The sequence below is a fragment of the Physella acuta genome, unplaced genomic scaffold (genome assembly GCF_028476545.2).
Source record: "Physella acuta isolate Inbredline_101_S28 unplaced genomic scaffold, ASM2847654v3 ptg000161l, whole genome shotgun sequence".
NCBI lineage: Eukaryota > Metazoa > Mollusca > Gastropoda > Physidae > Physella > Physella acuta.
The window spans coordinates 629,866-652,573 of NW_026731680.1; the positions used below are offsets into that span (position 1 = coordinate 629,866).

The window sequence follows — 22,708 nt, forward strand, 5'->3', positions numbered from 1 at the left end:
TAAATTACTATTTTAATAACTATATTAACGCATGGATCATTTTTAAAATTTTAGTAATGGCATTCAATACATAAAACAGTAATAATTGTGAGGATTAGATTAGATAATCTATTTTAACTTGTTGTTTATTGTTAATTGGAAACGAGTATTTCATTTTTTTAAAGTGTATAAATTAATGGCTAACATTATTTTGATATGCAATAAGTAATTTTTCTATTCACAAGGTAAATAACTATTTTGCTGGTCATGGTACAAGCCCTGCTATTTAAAACTATTTGAACTCCTACCAGGGGTTCAAACCTCAGGGCTGTTGAAAATAGTTCCCATCTGGGAATTCTAACACAGTGGTCTAAAGCCTGCCATGCTTAAGCCTCATGCAGCTCGTTACATAATTAATTACAGCTCCTTTATTTCACATAAAAGTGTGGTATTATAATATATACAAAACTTTTTTTTTCTTATTTAGTTTCTTGGATCGGAAAAAAAAAATTCTAGTTCTGCCTTTAAAATATTTTTTGCAAAAATAATCGGTAATCATATAGAAGAAATGTTGATTTAAAGATGAGTATGTATATCTATATCTAATTTTGTATCTTAACTTTATACATTTTAAAATTGTGCACCTAATTATTGTATGTGAATTATGCCAATGATCCTTCTAGTTGATAAACCCCAGTAATAATTTTAAGACCTTTGAAACAACTTATAAAATAACAGAAATACATCAAAATTAAAAAAACTCTGAAAAACTCCAATTGTAGCAATTTTATTTTTTGAAAATGCAAATTGAAAGTATAATTTATATAAAATATAAATGAACACTTATTGCAGTAAATTACACAGTACAAAAAAAATTAGAAAAACAAAATGTACTTATTTTGTAAGTTAGCAAAAACTACATTAATCTAGTTGAAGAGCCTCATATTATGGATTTCAAAAGCGAAAAGTAGTTTCTAAATTAAAACAAATCTTACATTGATGAAAATATATGCTGTTATAATAAAAATGATTTTACAATCTTATGAACATATGTGATATGTATTTGACTGTCAGATATAAAATCTATCACAGTTTCAAATAAGTTTTAAAGCCTCAGATATTAACAAAAACAGTTGTTTGTTGGGTGACCAAATCTGACTAACTCATGTCATGTATTCAAGTGTTATAGATTTCTTGTTCTTTACACCTCAATACAAACAAATAATTTCATGTTTTTTTTTATACCTTCATACAAACAAAATAAATTGCTTTTTTTTTTGCCTTAAAATTAATTTAAATTTTTTTTATACTTTACTCAAAATAAATTAAATTTTGTATTTATTTTTATACCTTACTCGAAGCAAAATAAAATTGTTTTTCCTATGTATTTTTTGTTTTAATACCGATAATCTTACTCAAAAAGTAATAAATCTAATTAATCCCCCCCCATCCCAGTCTACCTTGTCAGTCTGCCAACTTAGTTCATCAACAACTGAATAAAGATTTCCCTTTCAGTAATTATAACCAATTACAAAGTCAATCTCATTGATTGTTTAATTATAACTAAAAAAAAAATATTTAAAAATTGACTCCTTTAATAACTGAGTGTTGAAGTATCATAATATCATTCTAGGGAAAATAAAATTTGTGCTAATCCATTAGAAGCAGGTGAGCCAAATATATTTGTTGGCCTTCATAGAGTTAAACATCATTAATACAAACACTACAACAATACAATTTTAACTACCAAAATAGCTTTCTAAAATAGTTACTGGCTTTGTACTACGTATACCCTCTTGTTAACAAAAAGTAACATTAAAAAACAATTTAACCAAAGATTTTAGGCTAAAAACAAGATTGAAATTATAGAGTTAAAAATAATAAATTTAATTTCTAATAAAATGAAAACCAAAAACTTTGCGCACAAATATCCCTATTACTCATTAATGTTAAACATTATTTAATTTTAATTTTACAAAATTGTTGAATATTTTCTAACAGATGAGTCAATCTTTAGAAGCTTAAAATACCAGAAATGTTCCTTGATGTAACCCAAATCTAAACAAGGTGTTTGTTCACTTGTAGTTACCTTTCTTGAAATATTTTATTCAGTAAACCCTGAAATTAGCATTAAACAAGCTATAAATAACCCTGTGTTAAGGGGTAAATAGAACAGCAGATATTGTGGATAGATCAATTACAATCACCAGTAACAAATAACATTTTGTAAAAACACATTCTGTTACATACCTAACAAAAATATCTTAAGAAACTTTTTTGATCGACTACTAAAATTCCTACTGAGTATATTTTAAACAGTCAAATTAGGAGATAATTTAAAAAATGAGCTAAAAACTTAAAACATTTCACAATTTGCATCTAGAAAGCTCTAAAACAAAATTAAATTAATTAAATATAAAAATTCTTTTTCATAAAAGAATTAAAACAATTTGAGCTCACACAATAAATTAAACATCAATTATACAAAACTTCCAAAAGCATTTTTATTTCATTAATTTAAAATATTAATCGTTGATATAAAGAGAACACAAAATTAAATAGTTTGGACTTCAAGAATAAATTAATTAATTAGTTGTCTTAAGTCCACTCATTAAATTATGCTTTTAAGTAACCACGATGCAGGAAACATAATCCCTTATGCAACAAAGGAAGTAAAAAAAAACATTTTTTTAAAAATATATACACCAAAATGATTGATAAAATGACAGATCAAGCATTACAACAAAACATTATTGAAACAGCTGTACAGAATGAGCAATAGAAGGGTATGTACATATGTAAAATACTGAACTTACTGTAAGATGGGCTGCTCATGACTGAGATATGGCAAAGTGAAATGGAATGATAAAATGAGATGCGGCTAACATAAAATACAGTAAACCTAACAACTGTTATTTTTCCAATTAGGCCCTGCTTAGTCTGTCTTGATAGTAATTAATTTCTATTTTTAAAACTAACATAAAATACAGTAAAACTAACAACTGTCATTCAGGACATATATTTTTTCATTTGGGCCCTGCTTAGTCTGTCTTGATAGTAATTAATTTCTATTTTTAAAACTAACATAAAATACAGTAAAACTAACAACTATCATTCAGGACATATTTTTTTCCAATTAGGCCCTGCTTAGTATGTCTTGATAGTAATTAATTTCTATTTTTAAAACTAACATAAACATTGAAACAACATGAATACGCACTAATGTGGTAAAAAGGGAAGTGGAATGAAGAAATGAAATACAACCAACATTCAACACAGTGAATCTAACAGTTAACATTACATTTTTTGCTAGGCCTGTGGACTCGTTTGTGTCAATCTTGTAATTAATAAAGTAAACAAAACAGGAAACAATGTAATAAGCATGTATCCAAAAGCTAAAAGTATTTTATCTACATAGTTGAAAAAAATTACATTACAGAAATAATTACTTTGTAATCCTAAAATTTTCAAGTAAAATAAATATACAGTTGGATGATAAACAGATCCAATTATGAGAAAAAATTAATTAGAAGACATGACAAATTAAGTACACCACCTTCTTTAAAATATACCTTTCATTTTAAATAGAATGTCCAAAAAAGATTGTAATATAATTACTGACCAAGTTGTTTTTAGATAAAAGTCACTAGTTAAACAGAAAAATAACTCCAGTAAAATTCAACATCAATAAGCATAATTTGCTAAACAGTTCTGAAAAAATATATTGTAGAACTTCTAGAAAAAAAGCATCTACAATGATTTTTACAACACTTCCGAAAATTATAAGCAATAATAAATATTTTTCAAAATGTATTTTACATAAATATTTGTAAGTTGCAATTAATACAATTATTAAAACAAATAAATTATTCTTAAGCACTGAAGCACAAAGAAAGCTTTGGAAGATCCAATTATAATTCCTGAACCCAAACATTTCAATGTTTGCCCTAACACAGGCCAGTCAACATTAGCATGCAAGCTCTCTCCACTAGAAAGGTTTTAACGTCATGCATCTTATAATATAGTTTATTCGATCGTGTAGCTTTATGGTGCTGCAATATTAAGCTGTGCACTCTTTTTTTCATATGCCATAACAAATAAGTACAGTGTACAGCCAACTTTTTTTTTTAATTTAAAAAAAATAATCGTGGCCAATAGTATTTTTGTTAATAATTTTTATCTTATTCAGGATAGAATGTTTTTGAACATAGAAGGGTTTTGATCAATGTCAACCACAGGCAAAAATCAGATCAAAATTATAGGAGAAGAAGCAAAAACAAATTTTTTTTTTAAAGCAAGCAAGCATTTGACTAAATGATCCACTCAACACAGCCATAATGAGCTGAGTTTTGACAAAATGATCCATTTCCCACATCCAAAATTAGCTGAGTTTTGACAAAATGATCCACTGCCCACATCCAAAATTAGCTGAGTTTTGACAAAATGATCCACTGCCCACAGCAATAATTAGCTGAGTTTTGACAAAATGATCCACTGCCCACATCCATAATTAGCTGAGTTTTGACAAAATGATCCACTGCCCACATCAATAATTAGCTGAGTTTTGACAAATGATCCACTGCCCACATCCAAAATTAGCTGAGTTTTGACAAAATGATCCACTGCCCACATCCAAAATTAGCTGAGTTTTGTTTTGAGAGCTTTACCCAGATGTTTGACCTTTGCCCCCAGGCCTTTGTGTTTGATGGTCTCTTCTTTAGACTCCTTATATTCTATCAACCTTTGCATAAACAAACCTGCAAAGATTTTACAAAAGAAAAATCATTTTAGCAACATTCCACTACACCGCATTGTTACACCTATAAAACCCTAAACTTTCTTGCATATAAGTATTTAAAGGTAAATTTATGTATGACACATCCCATGGAATCAAGCTATAGAAATGGTAGGTAAGTTTGTGACAAAAATATATTTTCCAGCCTAACTAAAAATACAATTTGTTCTGAAATTTGTACCCTACTTGTTCTGAAATTTGTACCCTACTCGCTCTGAAATATGTACCCTACTCGTTCTGAAATTTGTAGCCAACTTGTTTTGAAATATGTACCCAACTTGTTCTGAAATTTATACCATACTTGTTCTGAAATGTGTAACCTACTCTATCTGAAATTTGTACCCTACTCATTCTGAAATTTGTACCCTACTCAATCTGAAATTTGTACCCTATTTGGATAGAGACTGGATCATCAGCTAGTTTTTCTCTATGTTCCAAACTTTGTATTTTATATCCCAACAAAAAGCCTGCCCTTACCACTGGTGCCTGCATCATCAGCTAGTTTTTCTCTATGTTCCAAACTTTGTATTTTATATCCCAACAAAAAGCCTGCCCTTACCGCTGGTGCCTGCATCATCAGATAGTTTTTCTCTATGTTCCAAACTTTGTATTTTATATCCCAACAAAAAGCCTGCCCTTACCACTGGTGCCTGCATCATCAGATAGTTTTTCTCTATGTTCCAAACTTTGTATTTTATATCCCAACAAAAAGCCTGCCCTTACCACTGGTGCCTGCATCATCAGATAGTTTTTCTCTATGTTCCAAACTTTGTATTTTATATCCCAACAAAAAGCCTGCCCTTACCACTGGTGCCTGCATCATCAGATAGTTTTTCTCTATGTTCCAAACTTTGTATTTTATATCCCAACAAAGAGCCTGCCCTTACCACTGGTGCCTGCATCATCGGATAGTTTTTCTCTATGTTCCAAACTTTGTATTTTATATCCCAACAAAAAGCCTGCCCTTACCGCTGGTGCCTGCATCATCAGATAGTTTTTCTCTATGTTCCAAACTTTGTATTTTATATCCCAACAAAAAGCCTGCCCTTACCACTGGTGCCTGCATCATCAGATAGTTTTTCTCTATGTTCCAAACTTTGTATTTTATATCCCAACAAAAAGCCTGCCCTTACCACTGGTGCCTGCATCATCAGCTAGTTTTTCTCTATGTTCCAAACTTTGTATTTTATATCCCAACAAAAAGCCTGCCCTTACCGCTGGTGCCTGCATCAGTTTTTTCAATGTGCTGCTCCACAAACATCTCAAACATCTGGGTCTCTGTGAACCACTCCAGGAACTGCCTCACTTCTTTAGACACCACCTCGATGATGAAGTTCTCTTTCTGAAACCAGACAATGTTCCAGTTTATTTTATTTTTTGCAGGGGATCTATAGAAAGTGAAGCAAGGACTGTGGGGGTGTAATGGGCCAAACTGAAGAAAGCTGCCCAGAACAAAAGCTGTTGGGAAATTGTAGTTGCAAATGTTTGCTCTATAGGGGCTTCACAGGATCAATTCATGTTAGTCGTCTCATCAATAAAAATTTAAAAACTGGACGAACAGAATCATATCAAGGTGTTTTTCTGCAGATATGGCGATCAGGGTTAGGGTTAGGAGTATGGTTAGGCCAGTGCTAGTCTCTAAAAATGACACTGTCAAAAAAAAGCTTCAGGACAACCTTTGAAATAAATACAAGTCAGAGATTCAAATATTTGAGGTTTGTAGCAATCAATCTTTATATATATCGAAGTATAGTGAAGTAACTCTTTCAGGCCATGCAATTTATGGGGCAGATTAAGTTGAGTTCACCTGTTTCTGCAACCTTAACATATGAAGGGATCATGTAGTCAATACTAGGTCCATCTGCCTTTACTTCACCTTGTAAAGGTGAGTGGAATCAGGGACATTCTATAGACTCAAGTTTATGATCTGAACTCAGACTTTCAGGCTAGCAGCTGTGTGCTCTGCCACCCTACCATGCCATCTTAATTCATTAGTAAACATTATGATAAAATAGCAAGCTCTACCTGAAAGATTCTGTTGCCGTCCTGCTGAGTCTTGAGATGGTTGTTGAAGTGGCCTATGGTTTCTATGAACATGCGGATGAAAGCCTCTGCCACCATTAGCCACTGGGCATTCTGTGCCTCTGCAGGTATGATGAAGTTTAGTGATGGCAAGTAAATAAACTAAAGAATATGACATGGCAATAATGGAGTTTTTAACCAATGCACATTCTGTGCCTCTGTAGATATGATGTAGTTTAGTGATGGCAAGTAAATAAACTAAAGAATATGACATGGAATATGACATATGGAATTTTTAACCACTGGGCATTCTGTGCCTATGTAGGTATGATGAAGTTTAGTGATGGCAAGTAAATAAACTTAAATTTAAGAATATAATATTGCAATGAATGAGTTTCAAGACTGACAAATTGGCTGCACTATTCATCTAAATATTTAACCTAAAAAATTGTACAAAATGAACTTTTTATATCATATCTTTCTCACATTTAAAAAAAATCATAAAGATAAAGAATCATAATAAGGATCATCTGTCATTAAATGTGTTGTGGTTGCATCTGGTTGTTTCTAGAGGTTTAATAGAAACTGTTGTTCCCCACATATTTAAAACATATATACAATTTACATACCTTTTTCTTCAAGTAAAAGTAACATACATATGAGTCTATTTTAAGAAGCTACAATTCGTTGGTTTTTTTTTAAATTCACTTAGAAAATTATAACTAAAAATTACTTAATTATCATAGGATTTAAGTGCTGTAAGAATTACCTGAGTCAATTTTACACATGTTGATGGCTGTCTTTAATGCTCTCTGAACTTTACGAGGTAGAATTGTTGATTCGTCACCTTGAGATTTCACTATGCTCTTTTTGTCCAAGTCTACAATAAACACCTATTAAAAAATAAATGGTACAATTTAACATTTATAAAAGTAACACTTCTCATTTAATGGAGTAATAATATTAAGGAAATAATTTTATCCTGATTTTTAAAAATAAGACAGGGGAGGTAAAAAACATGTATTCCCCTTATTTTCATGTTTATTTCCCTTTCTGTCCCAGGAGATTTAGGCCAGATATTTATGTCAAATTAACAATGTAAAGAAGTACACACTACCTCCTCAACATCCATCTTCAGTACTTGAGGTAAGAAAGCTGACAGCACACCTAGGATGTAAGGCATGGGTGCACACACAACATCCAGCATCTCTGGAGGCAGGAGAGGCACATACACATGTTGCCAGTGAAAGGGGTAGAGAAGAGCTGCCAGGGCATGGACAGTCTGTGTCAGCACACTGAGGAATTGTGGGTAACAAACCATTTGTTTACAAAAATTGTAAATGTCTGAATTTTAAAAAATTTAAGTTGTTTTAGGGATACCAGAATGTTTAATAAAATAATCAATGTTGCTAACATAAATTTAAGATGTTAGTGATAAGAGATAATATTTAATTCCTGAGACTCTTAGAAGAAAAATAGTGCATAAGTTAAAAACCTTTGTTAAATTACTTGAGGCTTCTCAACAACAAAAAAAACTTATTTTAGGAATTGAGAAAACTATCAAAATACCTAGTTTCTCAAAAACTGTTTATTTTATATTTATAGAACTTAATATAAACACTTGAATCTGCTCTAAAATAAATGTGTAATGTTAAAGGTAAATACCTGAGGTTACTAGAACACAAGAGAACTCTCCTCTCCATGACGATTGATGAAAACACCTTCACTAACTTGTCAGTGCCTAAGTAGTAGAGGGGACTCTCATAGTTCACCTGTTAAAAGATAATTTTAAAAAACCTGTTCACGTTGGCTAACATCAGGGATTCTCAACTTACTTGTTTCATATATTTTTCAAACTAGCATACTCAGTTTCAAGCAAAAGATTTTGAACATTGCACCTCAGTATAAATGCATTAAAGAATAGATCAAGCTTTACAAAAAACCAACAGTCGAACACTTTAACGTCCATTCCCCAATATGTTTGAAAATTAAAGTGGGGAAGTTGAAAACTTATGGAAATAAGAGAAATCACAAGTTATGAAAATATTTCTAATGCTAGAGTTCATTATCTCATAAAAAAAACTCGCAACAAAATTGAAAACAGAACTGCACACAGTGCAATAATCTTGGTGAGGTTACAGAAGGAAAATACTTGTATAAAACATTGATTGGGTTTATTCTGATTCTCATCCATATTTAAATGATATTTTCTATTTTAATATTAAGTGTAGCAGAACCTTGTTTAACTTCTTCTTAAGGTAGAAATTATAATATTTTAAAAGTTTGTTAAATCACTTTCAAGAGGTTTAATGGTTAAGTAATTCATTAACTATAATCAATGCTTAAAAATAGCTAATTCTATTTTTGGATCATTGATACAATTCTATATCTTATGTTAGTCCATGATGCAAAATAAATTTGTGTCTTCAAGCTAAAAACAAATCCATTAGTTAAAAAAAATGAAATTTTTAATGTTCCTACAACAACCATGATGAGATTTTAAATTTGACATATCTATTTTCCCCATTTGGTACAAATTACAGTTTGTTACTTTATTTTACATCACACATTTATAAATAGCTTTCATGTAATTGATGAATAAATATTAAATTAATTGTTACAAATTTTGAGGCATTTGTATTTAATTTGGCTAATTATTCTAGAACTCAGGTACTTTTCATCTTGTAACCAAACTATAAGAGGAGTAAAACTATTGCAATAGTGAAGGGAAAAAAATTAACAACTAGATTACTAAAATAATAGGCTAGTAGTCATTTATAATTTAATAGTTTTCATGTAATTTAATCAAATACGAGATCAATTTTAACTATTGAGCTAATATACAAAAAAAAAAGTCTAGGTTTTTTTTTCTAATGAGTACTAAGGAAATATAAATTAAAGAAAACACAGCAAAAAATAAAGAATAAAGAAATAAAAAAACAAGTTAGAGTTTTCCATTATTTCTCCGGTTTAAGTTTTTAACTATCATGATATGGCCAAGTTCTCTTACATTTTCAAGCCTATGGTCTGACGGACGGCTCAAGAAAATGGTCTCCATGTCACTGTTGCTGTCCTGAAATATCATAAAGTCAATGAGGATATCATGCACAATATGCTTTCAAGTGTACAATGTTTATTCACTGGCTAATGCCCAACTATGAAAATGACATGCCAGTCCATGCTTTCAGAAATTTTTATTCACAGCTTTCTATTAAGACAGCATGCTGTCGCAGAAAACTAAACCACTTTTGATAATCATTTTATCACTATTTATACCTGTAATTATTTTAATGTTTTACTTCAATATTTAATTTTTATATACTTGATGTTATTTAAAAATGCATAAAATTTGTTGCTCAATTTTTTCCAATTTATTTTGTTTTAAATATATATCTTATTTTAAATTGTATTTGAATATAGATCAATAACGTACAGAGTGAAAAAAAAAACATTTAACATCATTCTTATGTGGCATAATTGCCAGGTCTTAGAAAAAAGATTGCTCATTTTACACTGATGTATAAAAATTGTATAAAATAATGCAAATAAGCAGCAGAGTGTAAAAAAATTTACCAATGTCCTTATGTGGCAAATCTTGCCAGGTTTCGGGAGAGGTCGGCCAAACGATGCAGCGATGAGCTCATGGGCTAGGTCAGAGGATATCCTACGTCTTTTTTCTATTTCACTCAACAACTGTTTCAAGTAAATAAACGTTAGTTATATGTAACTATTTCTCATGGGTCACTCACTTACATAATAATTTGATAGCATTGTGTTTGAACTCCCAACCAACCCAAGTAAAACAGAGATGTAGTGGAGTAGCTAGACACACCTACGCTTCAGGTAGATTCAACTGTCAAAATAGGCAACTCCTCCTCCTACTCTCCCCCCACCCCCCCTTCCCCAATCCAATACCTACTTCCTTTACTCAAAGATAAAAATTGTCAGAAATTGTACATCAAATCATGAAACTAGCAGCCAAATCATCTATAACCTGATAGAACTAGTAGATTTACTTACTGTATTGTACATGTTGAAGGCATCTATAGGACTGATGATACAAATTACTTCAGGTAGGCTTACATCTGATGGCTGTAGAAGAACACATTTGTTATAAAACTATGATCAACAAAAGTAACTTCTTTACGGAAAAGACAACTACATTAAAAAAACAATAACTATTTAATAAAACAAATAAATTTAGGATTTAATCATTATGTTAAAGAAGAGATAAAATAGAATTGAAAATGTTAATGATATAACTACCTGTATTCTTCTGCAGTAGCCAAACACTCGAGAGCCATCAGCATGTGTCATGACAAAAGAATAAGATTCACTGTTTGAAGAGAAAAAAATGTTTAAAAATTGTCAAGTTTACCTAACATTCACAGGTTTTTTAGTCAAGTTTTTAGAAAACTATGCTAAAATCTGTAAAATTTGACCCTTTAAACTAACCATAACATCTTCATTACAGTAGTTTTTAGAACCTAACTTCTTTTCTTATTATTAATTGTTAATACACATGGGGCTAATAAAGTAGAGTTCATCTGATTCATTGACATCAGCATACGAAGGGATAGTATGGTCAGCACAATGCCCAGCTGCCTTTGTTTCCCTAAGTTAGGTAAGTTAGGTACCCATTAGAGCTGGGTGGACTCAGGGATGTTCCACTGATAAGAACCCGGATTCAAACTTGAGACTTAAGGGTTAGCAGTTTAGCTCTCTACTGCTAGGAGCCTAACTAGATGGTTAAAAAGTCTATCAGATTTTATGCTGGTAGAGATACTATTGCCACTGGATTTTAATTTGAATATTTATTGGATGATTTATTTAAGGACATTTTTACAGTTACAATATGACACTTAATGTCACAAACCATTTATCTCCCCAAGTTTATAAGTAATCTTATTGGCAACATTATTTTGAATATATTTTCTGCAATTCTGGTGTGTACAAAAAAGTAATGCACCAACAAATGCACTGCTGGAATTTTTATTTTATTTTGTATTTCTAGAATTAAACAAAATGAAATAATAATTTAGCTGATGAGTTATAATTAACCAATCAAAATCTATATATATAATTCTCTTCTGGGAGACGCTAGAAAACAAGCTGTAAACGCGCTCCCTACCATCCCCACCCCTACATGGTCTTAGTGAGCTGTGGTTCACGCTATGTTTACCTTCGTGGAGTCGGGTTTAGTGATGGCTATTAGGGGCAGATAATTTAGTTTGAAACGATTTTGAACATTGGGGGGGGGAAGGAGGAAGGGGGGGTTATGTTCCTTAATGAGCTACTTATAGTGTTTTAAAGAAATATTTTCAGTGTCAGCGTTGGTACTGTCGAATTCACAAATTATGAATTACTGAAAAGTAGAAAAAACAACAATTAAATAGCAGCGTATGTTATGCCGCGGGCCGGCTGGTAAGTCTTTAATTCTTACCTTAGAGATGTTACAGAACCAACTTTAAAAATAGAAGCATCAGGAAAACAAAAACTTGGAACAGACAAGTTGCTGGAAACCTAAAAGGGGAGATAAGAAAATCAGTTGAATATAGCAGACATTTTGATGTGTGATAATACATATGATGATTAGTTTCATGCTTTATTAAACACCAACAGTTTCTGAAATTATTTGTAACATAAGTTATATTAATATTAATTAATAAAAGTGTGTTACTGTTTAATATCAAAAATGATTATTAAAAATAAAGGAGTGTTTACAATATTATATGTAATAGTTCTAATTAAGTAAAAAAAGAACTAGTTAAGAAATATAACAATAATCTTGCTGTCCAAACCCAGCTATCAACAATAAATAAAATATATAGAACCAATTGTGTTAGGAAAGTCTTTTACATTTATAAATACAAGTACAGAATCTAACAATTTAACCAACATTAATTCTTTGATTAGTAACTATAAAGATTTGAAAGATTCTAGATTACATTAAAATAACAAAAATACTTTTATTGATTCAGCATTTGAAAATGATTAATGAAATGAATTATCTTTTTAAAAAGAATGTAAAAGATGTAGGAAAGTGAACCAATAAATAGTAATTTTATTTTAAGTTATTAATAAATATGTTACCCCTTAAACAATGTGTTAGTACTATTATAAGGAAAAATAATTTAGACAATAACAAATTAATGTTATAATATTTTTAAAATGGATTAAATGTTTATGTTTAAAAAAAAAAAGATTAAAATTAATAATGAATCTCTAATCCAACAGAATTGTTTTCAGATCTATGCAAAACTAGTTTCATATTTTCTATTAAAATTCTGCATTTAATTAAAGGAATATAAGACATATAGGGCCTATGATGATGATGATGCCAAATTTTGAATGATGAACTTGATGAACACAATGATTTAAGTGTGTCTTAAAAGTGGTTTGCTGAGTGAAATATTGTAATAATAATAATTATTTTCAGTAGGAGTTGGGCAATAGGGGTTGTCTTGCAATCCACCTGGACTAACACTACATGCAGGCTAAGAGCATTATGATCTACACAATAGAAATTTTAATACTTAAGGAGACATTTTGTTAATGCTTAAATTATTTCAGTACAAACATATAAAGTTCTATTTTCAGTTTTGATTTTTAATAATATAAAACAAAATGTTTTCAAATATATACTATTCCACTTTTTTCTAAGCAACAAGCTTTTATCCATAAAGAAAAGAGCTGCATTATTTATTCAAACAGCCACAGAGGGCATATATGTACAAGGACAGTCAATAAAACATGAGCAGTAGTTTCTTGAAGTGAGATCCCCTGGCTAAAGTTATAACCAGATGTGTATCACCTTGACTAAAGCTAGGCCGAAGTGTATATCACCTTGGTTAAATCTACACCAGCGTATCACTTTGGCTAAAGCTAGGACCAGTGTGTTTATCACCCTGGCTAAAGCTAGACCAGTATTAATCAGGCTTTCAGTAATAAATTAACAATGAATATAGAGATCCCACCGTTTTTAGTTGATACTGCTACGAATGAAACATGCATAACTACTTACCTGTACATATTTTTTTTAAAATATTAATGGTTTCATAGCCAAATAAATTATTTTTCCCTTTTACATTCATCTTTTTGTAAACATTGGAAATGTTTACTCAAGTAATCTACTAACATATAAGTGGCTTATGCTTGAATGAAAATATTTTATTTAATTACTATACAAGATGTTATTAACTTGCAATATAATTCTATATATTTATTTTATTGTATTATAGGTGCAACGTATACAAATATTGTAGTAATTTTTACAAGTTAGAAATGAATTTAATTAAACCGTTATAAATACTATTACCCAAAGGTACAGAATTTTAGGATTCTAGATGCTTTACAAGATAACATAAGTCAAATTCATACCAAAACCATTATATAATATTAAACCACAAAGATAAAGTAAATAGATAAAAGTTAAAATATATAAATATGTCACAGTTTTGAAGAAATTGAAGATAATTCAAAGTAAAAAATGAAAAGCAGGAATGAATGTAAATGCCATACCACAGCATAGTCAAGATACTACAAATAATGGAAGACATTAAATCATGGGTAAATTATAGGCTTTTAAAAACAGAAAATAATCTAAATTCAACTGGCAGCGCAGTCAAGTTATTTAAAAAAAAATAGAAAAGAAATATATGATATCAAGTGCATTTTAACAGCAAAATATGATGGTGTAACAAGCAAAAACATATGTTTAAATATCATTGTCAATTATGAAGTAAATGATGTGGTCTCAGCCCTGTGAGTCTCTAACAGTGAGAGTTTCTAGGTTTAGGAACAAAGTCAAGAATAGTCTAACTTTTTTATGACACTTTAAAAAAAACTTTTTGGCAGAAATTTTAAATGCGCAATCTGTATGTAATATATTGTTTAATTAAAGCTTTTCATGGTGATTAAAAATAATCAATCTAGTAATTCAGTGATCATGATAAAAGCAAACAAAATCTATAGAAAAAGTAGAATTATAATTCTTAAGAAACAAACATTTCATTCCCTAAGAATAAACAGTTAAAAAAAAAACTCAATTAAAAGCAATTTGAGTTTACTTTTTTGTCTGATTCTTTAAAAAATTTTAAGTTATTAAAGTTATTAATGAAAAAAGGTCAGAACGTTGGTATTTTTTTTTTTTTGCATACATTTTCCTAAATAACACAATATTTGTAATGATGTATTTTAAAGATTCGTACAAAACAGAACTTAAATTCAAAGATAAAAAGAGTGATCTTTCCCTGACAACAGCACATTTATTGACTGGAGATATCCACTGACTAGGTAAATGTCACACAGTTACATATCAATGTATAGCTACTGAGCTTTACAGCAGCATATTTAACACACTAAACACCAAACAGCGATGTTTAGAAATGTACCTCTTGTGTTGAGATATAAATTTTACCATGAGACCCAACTTTATAATTTCGCTGCATGTTTAAAACATTGGCAACACATGAAAATTGTTTTTATTTCATTTTGAACCAAATATTTAAAATTTATATATGTTAATATTAAATTAATTGCTCAAAATGGTTATAATTTGAGTTTTTAAATTTTTAAGCTTGATAAAGTTATAAGATGCGCTTTATTTTTAGTTATGTAAAATACAGAATAAGCATCAAGGCAATTTTACAGGTAGAATTTACACTAAGACCTGAATATACATATTTTTAATAAAAATATTTACAAAATGAAAATTCTATTTCCCAACAATAAATGCAGTGGACATTTTTGCATCAACTATATATTTTTTTTTTTTTTAAAAACAAGCTAAAATTAAAATTAAATATAACGTGTTATTTCTATAAAATATGTCTCTATTGCAGTTAACTATTATTATTTTGTATTTGTTATTTATTTATTGCACATATATTTGCTGGTCTTTTATATTCAATACCCTAACATCATCTATATCTTTGTCTTTCCGTATTACAGCTTTTCATGAGTATCAATCTCAGACAACGCTTTCTAATTTAAAAAGCATTTCACTGATTACATCTAAATTATAAACAGTAGACAAAAAAAAAGGTTACAGCAATAAAGGAGACAGGTTTCTGATTTGTATATTTTTTAAAATCCCCAACCATTTCAAGACATGAATGTTAAGGTTTTTTAGAATTTTCAAAACATATCTATCATTTTGGATTCATAAATTTAAAAGAAAGAGTTTTGTGTCTGTTTGAAATGTAATGCTTCTTATGTCATCTATATTGAGTGCACCCTAAGTAAAGCATGTGAAATTTTATTATAATTTTTTTACATGTAGGATTTCAATTTCATCTCTAGTCTGAGCTTCTACAATTTTCAGCTAATACAAATATTTCAAAATTTCAAAATACATTTTTTTTTAAAAATAAAAAGCAAGCAAAGCCTATTTTCTTTTTTTTAAAAAAACACACAGTGTTTGAAAAAAATATATACTTACATTCTCTGGAAACTTATGCATAACATAAGGCTCAAAACCACTTGAGTCCTTCATTGGCTGCAGACCAACAATCAAACAGTATTCAAACAGTTGAGGGTAGATGGCATCCAAGTACTCTTTGCTCTTCTTTATGCTCTTGGTCTGCAATATCACACAAGGTCAGCTCATGAGTTGTGCAACAAGGACAGGCTAATTGAACTCAATCTCTATTGAACATCTCATTCTATAGAAAGTTTTAATTACCTTAGTACAAAGAAATACTCTAAAATATGATATAAACATACAGACGGCTTGATAAAAATATAAAGAAAAATGCTTACAATTAGCATGAAATTGAACTAAATAAGAACTTACAGATTTGAGTCGAACTGATGAGCAGTAATCAACTCTTTTCTTTATTTCAGTTGGTTCAACTACTGCCTCTTCTGTGTCTAATAAGAAGTAAAAAAATGTAAATCTGATTTGTTCATATACAGAGAGAAATAATATATCTAACAAAAATAAAATGTGTATCTTTAAATAATTCTATATGAGACAAATTTTACAAATCATATGAAAAAGTTGGTTTCTATAAATTAAACAAGGGGAAGCTACTCTTAATTTTAAGTTTTTTTAAAAAAAACAAAAAAAAAAACTAGTGTAGGTCTACCTGTTCCTCCTGTATCCCTCTCCACATGCACCCAATCCTCTTGCCCTGGGGTTTCAACTGCACATTTGATGTTTAAGCTGACATCAGCATATGCTTGATTAATTTTTTGTTTCACCTAGAAATCAGTCAAAATAAAAATCTATTAGGTTCAAAGTACACACAAAAATATATAAATCTCTTATCAGCATGGTCAGTCTTATAACACCTTCCCTTCATATACTGAGGTGAGTGAGACAGGTAATGTCTACTAGATATGCCCCCTCTAATCAGAAAGTTAACTGTTTTATTTCTTAAAATGTAAGGTTTGTATTCTGTATTTATTCTATTGTGAATGTTTAATTTCGTTGTGAATGAAGCGTAGAACATATTTTTTAATGAGCAACTGACTCTGTAATTTCCAGATTATAAACAGGTTTTTTTTAATAAAAAATATTTGAAAAACATTTGCAATGGGTAAATTAAATTCAATAATTAGAATTATTACTAAATCACATTCACAGGCTTTATTTCATGTCCTAGTAATATTAAAATACTGTCATAATAATACAATATTGTGTAAACATAATTTTTGTTGGTCAGATGCACTGTTAGGGCTAGAGTTAGGATCCAGGTTGGGCCCGGTATTTTAGTTAGGGCCACAATTAAGGTAGCAATACTGTTAACAACCTAGATTAAAAAGCAGCCTCCCAGTATTAGTACATGTACCCATGGTCTTATGTTTCCAATCAACTCACCATCATCATTTTTTTCTTGGTCACCTTGTCCAAAATTTGATCCTGAGCCGTGGTGACCTGGCTCTCATTCTGGCTGGAATCTTTGTTGGGCCGCAGTAGAGTCAGCAATTTTTTGGAAGACGTGTCCTTACCCTGGGGTAAACAATAACACACTCGATGAACAATAATAACAACTAATAATCTTATCCATCATCACATCATTAGTTTTGTTTCTCATTCACTAAAAAATATACAGTCCACACCAGTAAATAAATTATATAAATTCACAATCAATTTTAAACACAAGTACTGTAGTCAGAGACTAGAACATTGTTGAAAATATTGCTTGTATATGAAATCAAGCTTACACTAGACTAAAAAAGTATTCTATGTATATCAGCCAGTAACAGCTTGCATTATAAAAGTCATATTTTCAACATCAGCCTATAAACAGTCCAACCATTAAAAAAACATAAATATATTAAGGCCTACAAAACATTTAACACACTGCCCCATTTTGTTTTGCAGCTTGATGCTGTTTTTTAATAACTGCCTTACGTAGCATACATTTAGAAACTCAAGACTATCAATTAATAAGGACTTACATGTTAGGTTTAAATGAAATATACACAACATAAAATAAAACTGAACATGAAGTAACGTAACAGCAGAACAAATTATTGCTATTATTGCTATTTTATATATATATATATATATATATATATATATATATATATATATATATATATATATATATATATATATATATATATATATATATATATATATATATATATATAATTCCTGGTTGAGTAGAATATTTGATAAAAAGCCAAAAGTACAATGGAACTTTCAATGTTCAACATTCAGTTCTCCTACATTGAACGGATTTAAGTTTTTAAGATACTCAATTTGTTTTAAAAAAGTCCTCACAAAACGCACTAGAATAAATGTTTTGGTAAAGCCATTGACATTGGCTAGGCTGTAGCTATCATGTTCCAGCCACACAAATACAACCAGTGAGACCAGAATGCTATTTTTACCCAGCCGGCACTACCTGTAGTCCCTTAGTACCAGCAGACAACAGGTACACCACACCTGGATGTGATGCTGGATTCTGAAGATAATCTGTGGAAGCTGCTGCTGTTTTTATCCCCAGTCTGTAGTTTAGCTGGCGTCAACCAAAGACTGACGGATCTAACTCGTGTGAAGGACTATCAACACAGATCACAACAGATGTGACCGCCAATACATTGATATGGTAATTCTAACGAAGGGAAGAGCGACTAGAACAGGGGAGATCACTGATGCAATACATGCCATTGTTCTTGTTCTACCGTCGGGTTTTCATGCTAACAAGACATGTGGGTCTGCTACAAGCATTGGGCAACACTTCGGTGTGTGTTGAATTATTTAAATACCACTTAATTATGAATTTTTATTTTTAAGTTGCGAGCCTTTTGTTTAAGGGTTATGGCTAACGTAGGTTGAATGTTACGTATTAATAGTATTATCATCGGATTTATCAATTAAATGACGATTATATGGCCAAAGTTGTTATCGGTTTTATCAATTAAATGACGATTAACTGGCCTAAGTTGGGCGTTCTTAAGTGACGTCACGCACTAGAAGAATGGGGTTCAGAGCGCAGTGATGATGTGGTACGCGGGGGGTAGAGGGATGATGAAAGGCACTATTAAATTATGTAGATCTATCATATAATATCTAACTAAAAACGTTTGAGACGTTATTTCAGGGGGAGGGGGGGAGGGGACTCAGTGACGTTATACAAGAGGGGGGGGGTCTAGCAATTGTGAGACCTTAAAGGAAGGATGTGTTATAGACGACCTTTAACCTTAATGAAGGATAAGTAAATAAATACATAATAACAAAATAGCACTCAAAAAAATATAAACGAAATAGAGTGAATAAATAAGTGTTGAAATCAAACAATAAAATTCCAATAGAAAAAGAAATAACCAAAAGAAAACCCAATCGTGTAAAGGTAAGTTACAAAACAGGCATTTCCTAATGATTGATAGAACACAACAGCCAGTATCATTTGAATACTGATATCAGCTTCAGTAACGAATGGTATAAGCCGGTACTATAATGGCTAGCAACAACAAAAAATGCTACTGAAGTATTCAATTACGGGTCTAACTAAACAAACCACACAAAAAAAAAAAAAAAAAAAAAAAAGATAAACTCTTATTTTTCAAAATTTACAAAAATACCTACAAAAAAAACCACAAATCCTAGAGTAGAAAAAAACCAAGCAAGCACGAAGATTTTTATGTGCGGATGTTTAAAAATAAAAGATCTAAACGCAGCCCGAGATTAAATTAAAATCAATTCGGCTATGAATACAGCTAATTACCAGGTAATTCTAACGGGCACACTATTGTAGAGCAGGCAGGGAGTTACAACCTCGTTCTGTCTAAAACAGTATCCACCCTGAAGGTAATTCTAACGGGCACACTATTGTATAGAAGGCAGGGAGTTACAGCCTAGTACTGTCTAAAACAGTATCCACCCTGAAGGTAATTCTAACTGGCACACTATTGTATAGCAGGCAGGGAGCTACAGCCTAGTTCTGTCTAAAACAGTATCCACCCTGAAGGTAATTCTAACGGGCACACTATTGTAGAGCAGGCAGGGAGCTACAGCCTAGTACTGTCTAAAACAGTATCCACCCTGAAGGTAATTCTAACTGGCACACTTTTGTATAGAAGGCAGGGAGCTACAACCCCGTACTGTCTAAAACAGTATCCGCCCTGAAGGTAATTCTAACGGGCACACTATTGTATAGCAGGCAGGGAGCTACAACCTCGTACTGTCTAAAACAGTATCCACCCTGAAGGTAATTCTAACGGGCACACTATTGTATAGCAGGCAGGGAGCTACAACCTCGTACTGTCTAAAACAGTATCCGCCCTGAAGGTAATTCTAACGGGCACACTATTGTATAGAAGGCAGGGAGCTACAACCTCGTACTGTCTAAAACAGTATCCGCCCTGAAGGTAATTCTAACGGGCACACTATTGTATAGCAGGCAGGGAGCTACAACCTCGTACTGTCTAAAACAGGACAAAAGACCACAACCTCAGTTAATGCGCGGGTTGGTTTGTTTTTTTACACATAATTTCTAATGGGACATTTTTTTTAAAATTCGATCTGGGTCGTAAAACGCCACCCTAAAAAATACTGGTCTTTACCCTTCACACATATCCACATGTGTGAACTGGGTGAAGCCAATAACGATTACCATTCCTCAGTTATATTTGGTTTGGAGTTGATATAACTGCAATTACATAAACCATGTCATTAAACTACAAAATAAATAAAAAAATAACACACATAGCCGACACGCCAAAGCAAGCAGTTTTAAATACATACACCAAAATGATCGAGTGTTTTGATTACTTTAAATACAAGGACACGACGTCGAGTGTCAGATTACTTTAAATACAACGACACACAAGTCATGAAGCGTCTTATTACTTTAAATACAAGGACGCAGTGTGATTGAGTTGTTAAAATAATTGCGTACGAGCCGCCATATTTGACCATTACTGCCGCTCATAACTTCAGTCCATTGTTAGAATCCCGGTTTGGCGCCCGGGATCGCCTACTAATTCTAGCGTAATGTACAAAATGTAACATGTAACAGCCAATTCGACTGTGACACGCTCCTCTTTATAAAACTAAAGTGTCAGTTCTAACCGCCCCTCCCCCTCCCAGGTCGGACCGCCCCTCCCCCTCCCAGGTCGGACCGCCCCTCCCCAGCAATGCAATTACCACAACCAGGAAGAAATTTAGCAGAGGTTAGGAGCCTTGAAAAAAAAGCATTCATGCAACAACTTGATAAAAACCCCAGCGGTCCCATTAACAGCTTAGCGTAGGCTCAAGAGTAAATTAATATTCTATGGAGATGCCTTGCCGTGGGCGAACAGCAAATCGTAGAACTATTTTAAATCCTTACAGTATACGATATCCGCTGTTTAGAGGCTCGTTTAAAAGAGAAAAAAACAACTTTGAATGTTAAAAGTTACAGAAAAGTCGCAAGCAGAGGCGTAGCAAGAGGGGGGGGGGGTACATATGTCCCCGGGCTCCGACCTTAGGGGGCGCAAAAATGGGTTGTAAAAACAAATTAAAATCTCATTTTAGTTGCAGTTTTGCATTATACATATAAAAAATACATGAGGGGGTGCAAATTGAAAGTTTGAGAGGGGACTGCAAATTAAAACTTTGAGGGGGGGGGATGAAAATTGAAAGTTTGAGGGGGAGTGCAAATTGAAAGTTTGAGGGGGAGTGCAAATTGAAAGTTTGAGAGGGGGGGGTGCAAATTGAAAATTAAAAGGTTGTTCCCGAGGGGGGGGGCGCCAAATTGAAAGTTTGGTCTCAAGCACACGAAACGCTTCCCAAGAAAAAAAAAAGCCTAGCTTAGAAAAGTTAGTGAAATATCATCACACCTGTCGCTTCAGATATGGCAGTCACTCGTCATTCGTCGACATGAGTCACCACAAGCATGTCTCTGGAACCGGAAGTGTAAATGACTATTGAAGACACGCCTTGTGTCTTAAATTAAAGACATATCAAACCTAATCCGCATAAAGATTCAATAACATGTATGAAAAAATAAATTAATACGTTAAAAATAAAATATATAACTATTATTAAAAGAATGCAATGTATTACGTGTTTAGAAGAAGAAATAGATTTAAAAAATAATAAAACTATTATGTATCCAGGTACATTTTTTAAAACTTAACTATAGTAGCAGAAGGGACGCTGTAGAATTCCGCCATGGCCTGATACTGAGCCACATGTAGGCCTATATAGTTTGTATTTCTTTGTATTGAATTACGCTCCATCATTAAACAACACAACAACAACAAATTGAACAATATCCCACTGGTCACGTATAACACGATAACTATGGTTTTATTACAAGGGCGACAAGAGCTAGGTTTCGTCAAAATTACTTTGCGGCAAGTTAATATTTTTAAAATTAATACAATCCAAAAAAATCAGTTCATACAATCCACACACAAAAAAAATGTCATGGTTGAAAAAAGTTTTAGAGTGAAAGCGAAAAAAAAACG

At 31.6% G+C, this 22,708-nt stretch overlaps 1 protein-coding gene across 3 annotated transcripts in view; it reads right to left on the reverse strand.

Moving 5' to 3' along the window:
- Positions 1-758: 758 nt before the first annotated feature.
- The window catches only part of LOC131935844 (DENN domain-containing protein 2A), a 30,034-nt gene continuing 8,084 nt past the window's right edge, over positions 759-22,708 (reverse strand). For 2 of the 3 annotated variants that reach the window (XM_059292542.1, XM_059292543.1), the window contains exons 4-19: positions 17,622-17,753; positions 16,888-17,002; positions 16,593-16,669; positions 16,239-16,379; positions 14,318-14,335; positions 12,240-12,319; positions 11,063-11,132; positions 10,817-10,888; positions 10,370-10,489; positions 9,807-9,869; positions 8,462-8,568; positions 7,914-8,091; positions 7,566-7,689; positions 6,800-6,918; positions 5,990-6,116; positions 759-4,736 (exon numbers count right to left, since the gene is read on the reverse strand). In XM_059292542.1, coding sequence (XP_059148525.1) covers positions 4,618-4,736; positions 5,990-6,116; positions 6,800-6,918; positions 7,566-7,689; positions 7,914-8,091; positions 8,462-8,568; positions 9,807-9,869; positions 10,370-10,489; positions 10,817-10,888; positions 11,063-11,132; positions 12,240-12,319; positions 14,318-14,335; positions 16,239-16,379; positions 16,593-16,669; positions 16,888-17,002; positions 17,622-17,753 — 1,662 coding nt within the window. In that variant the 3' untranslated portion in view covers positions 759-4,617. The remainder of the gene's footprint in view (positions 4,737-5,989; positions 6,117-6,799; positions 6,919-7,565; positions 7,690-7,913; positions 8,092-8,461; positions 8,569-9,806; positions 9,870-10,369; positions 10,490-10,816; positions 10,889-11,062; positions 11,133-12,239; positions 12,320-14,317; positions 14,336-16,238; positions 16,380-16,592; positions 16,670-16,887; positions 17,003-17,621; positions 17,754-22,708) is intronic. The other variant, XM_059292544.1, reaches the window with a different exon arrangement.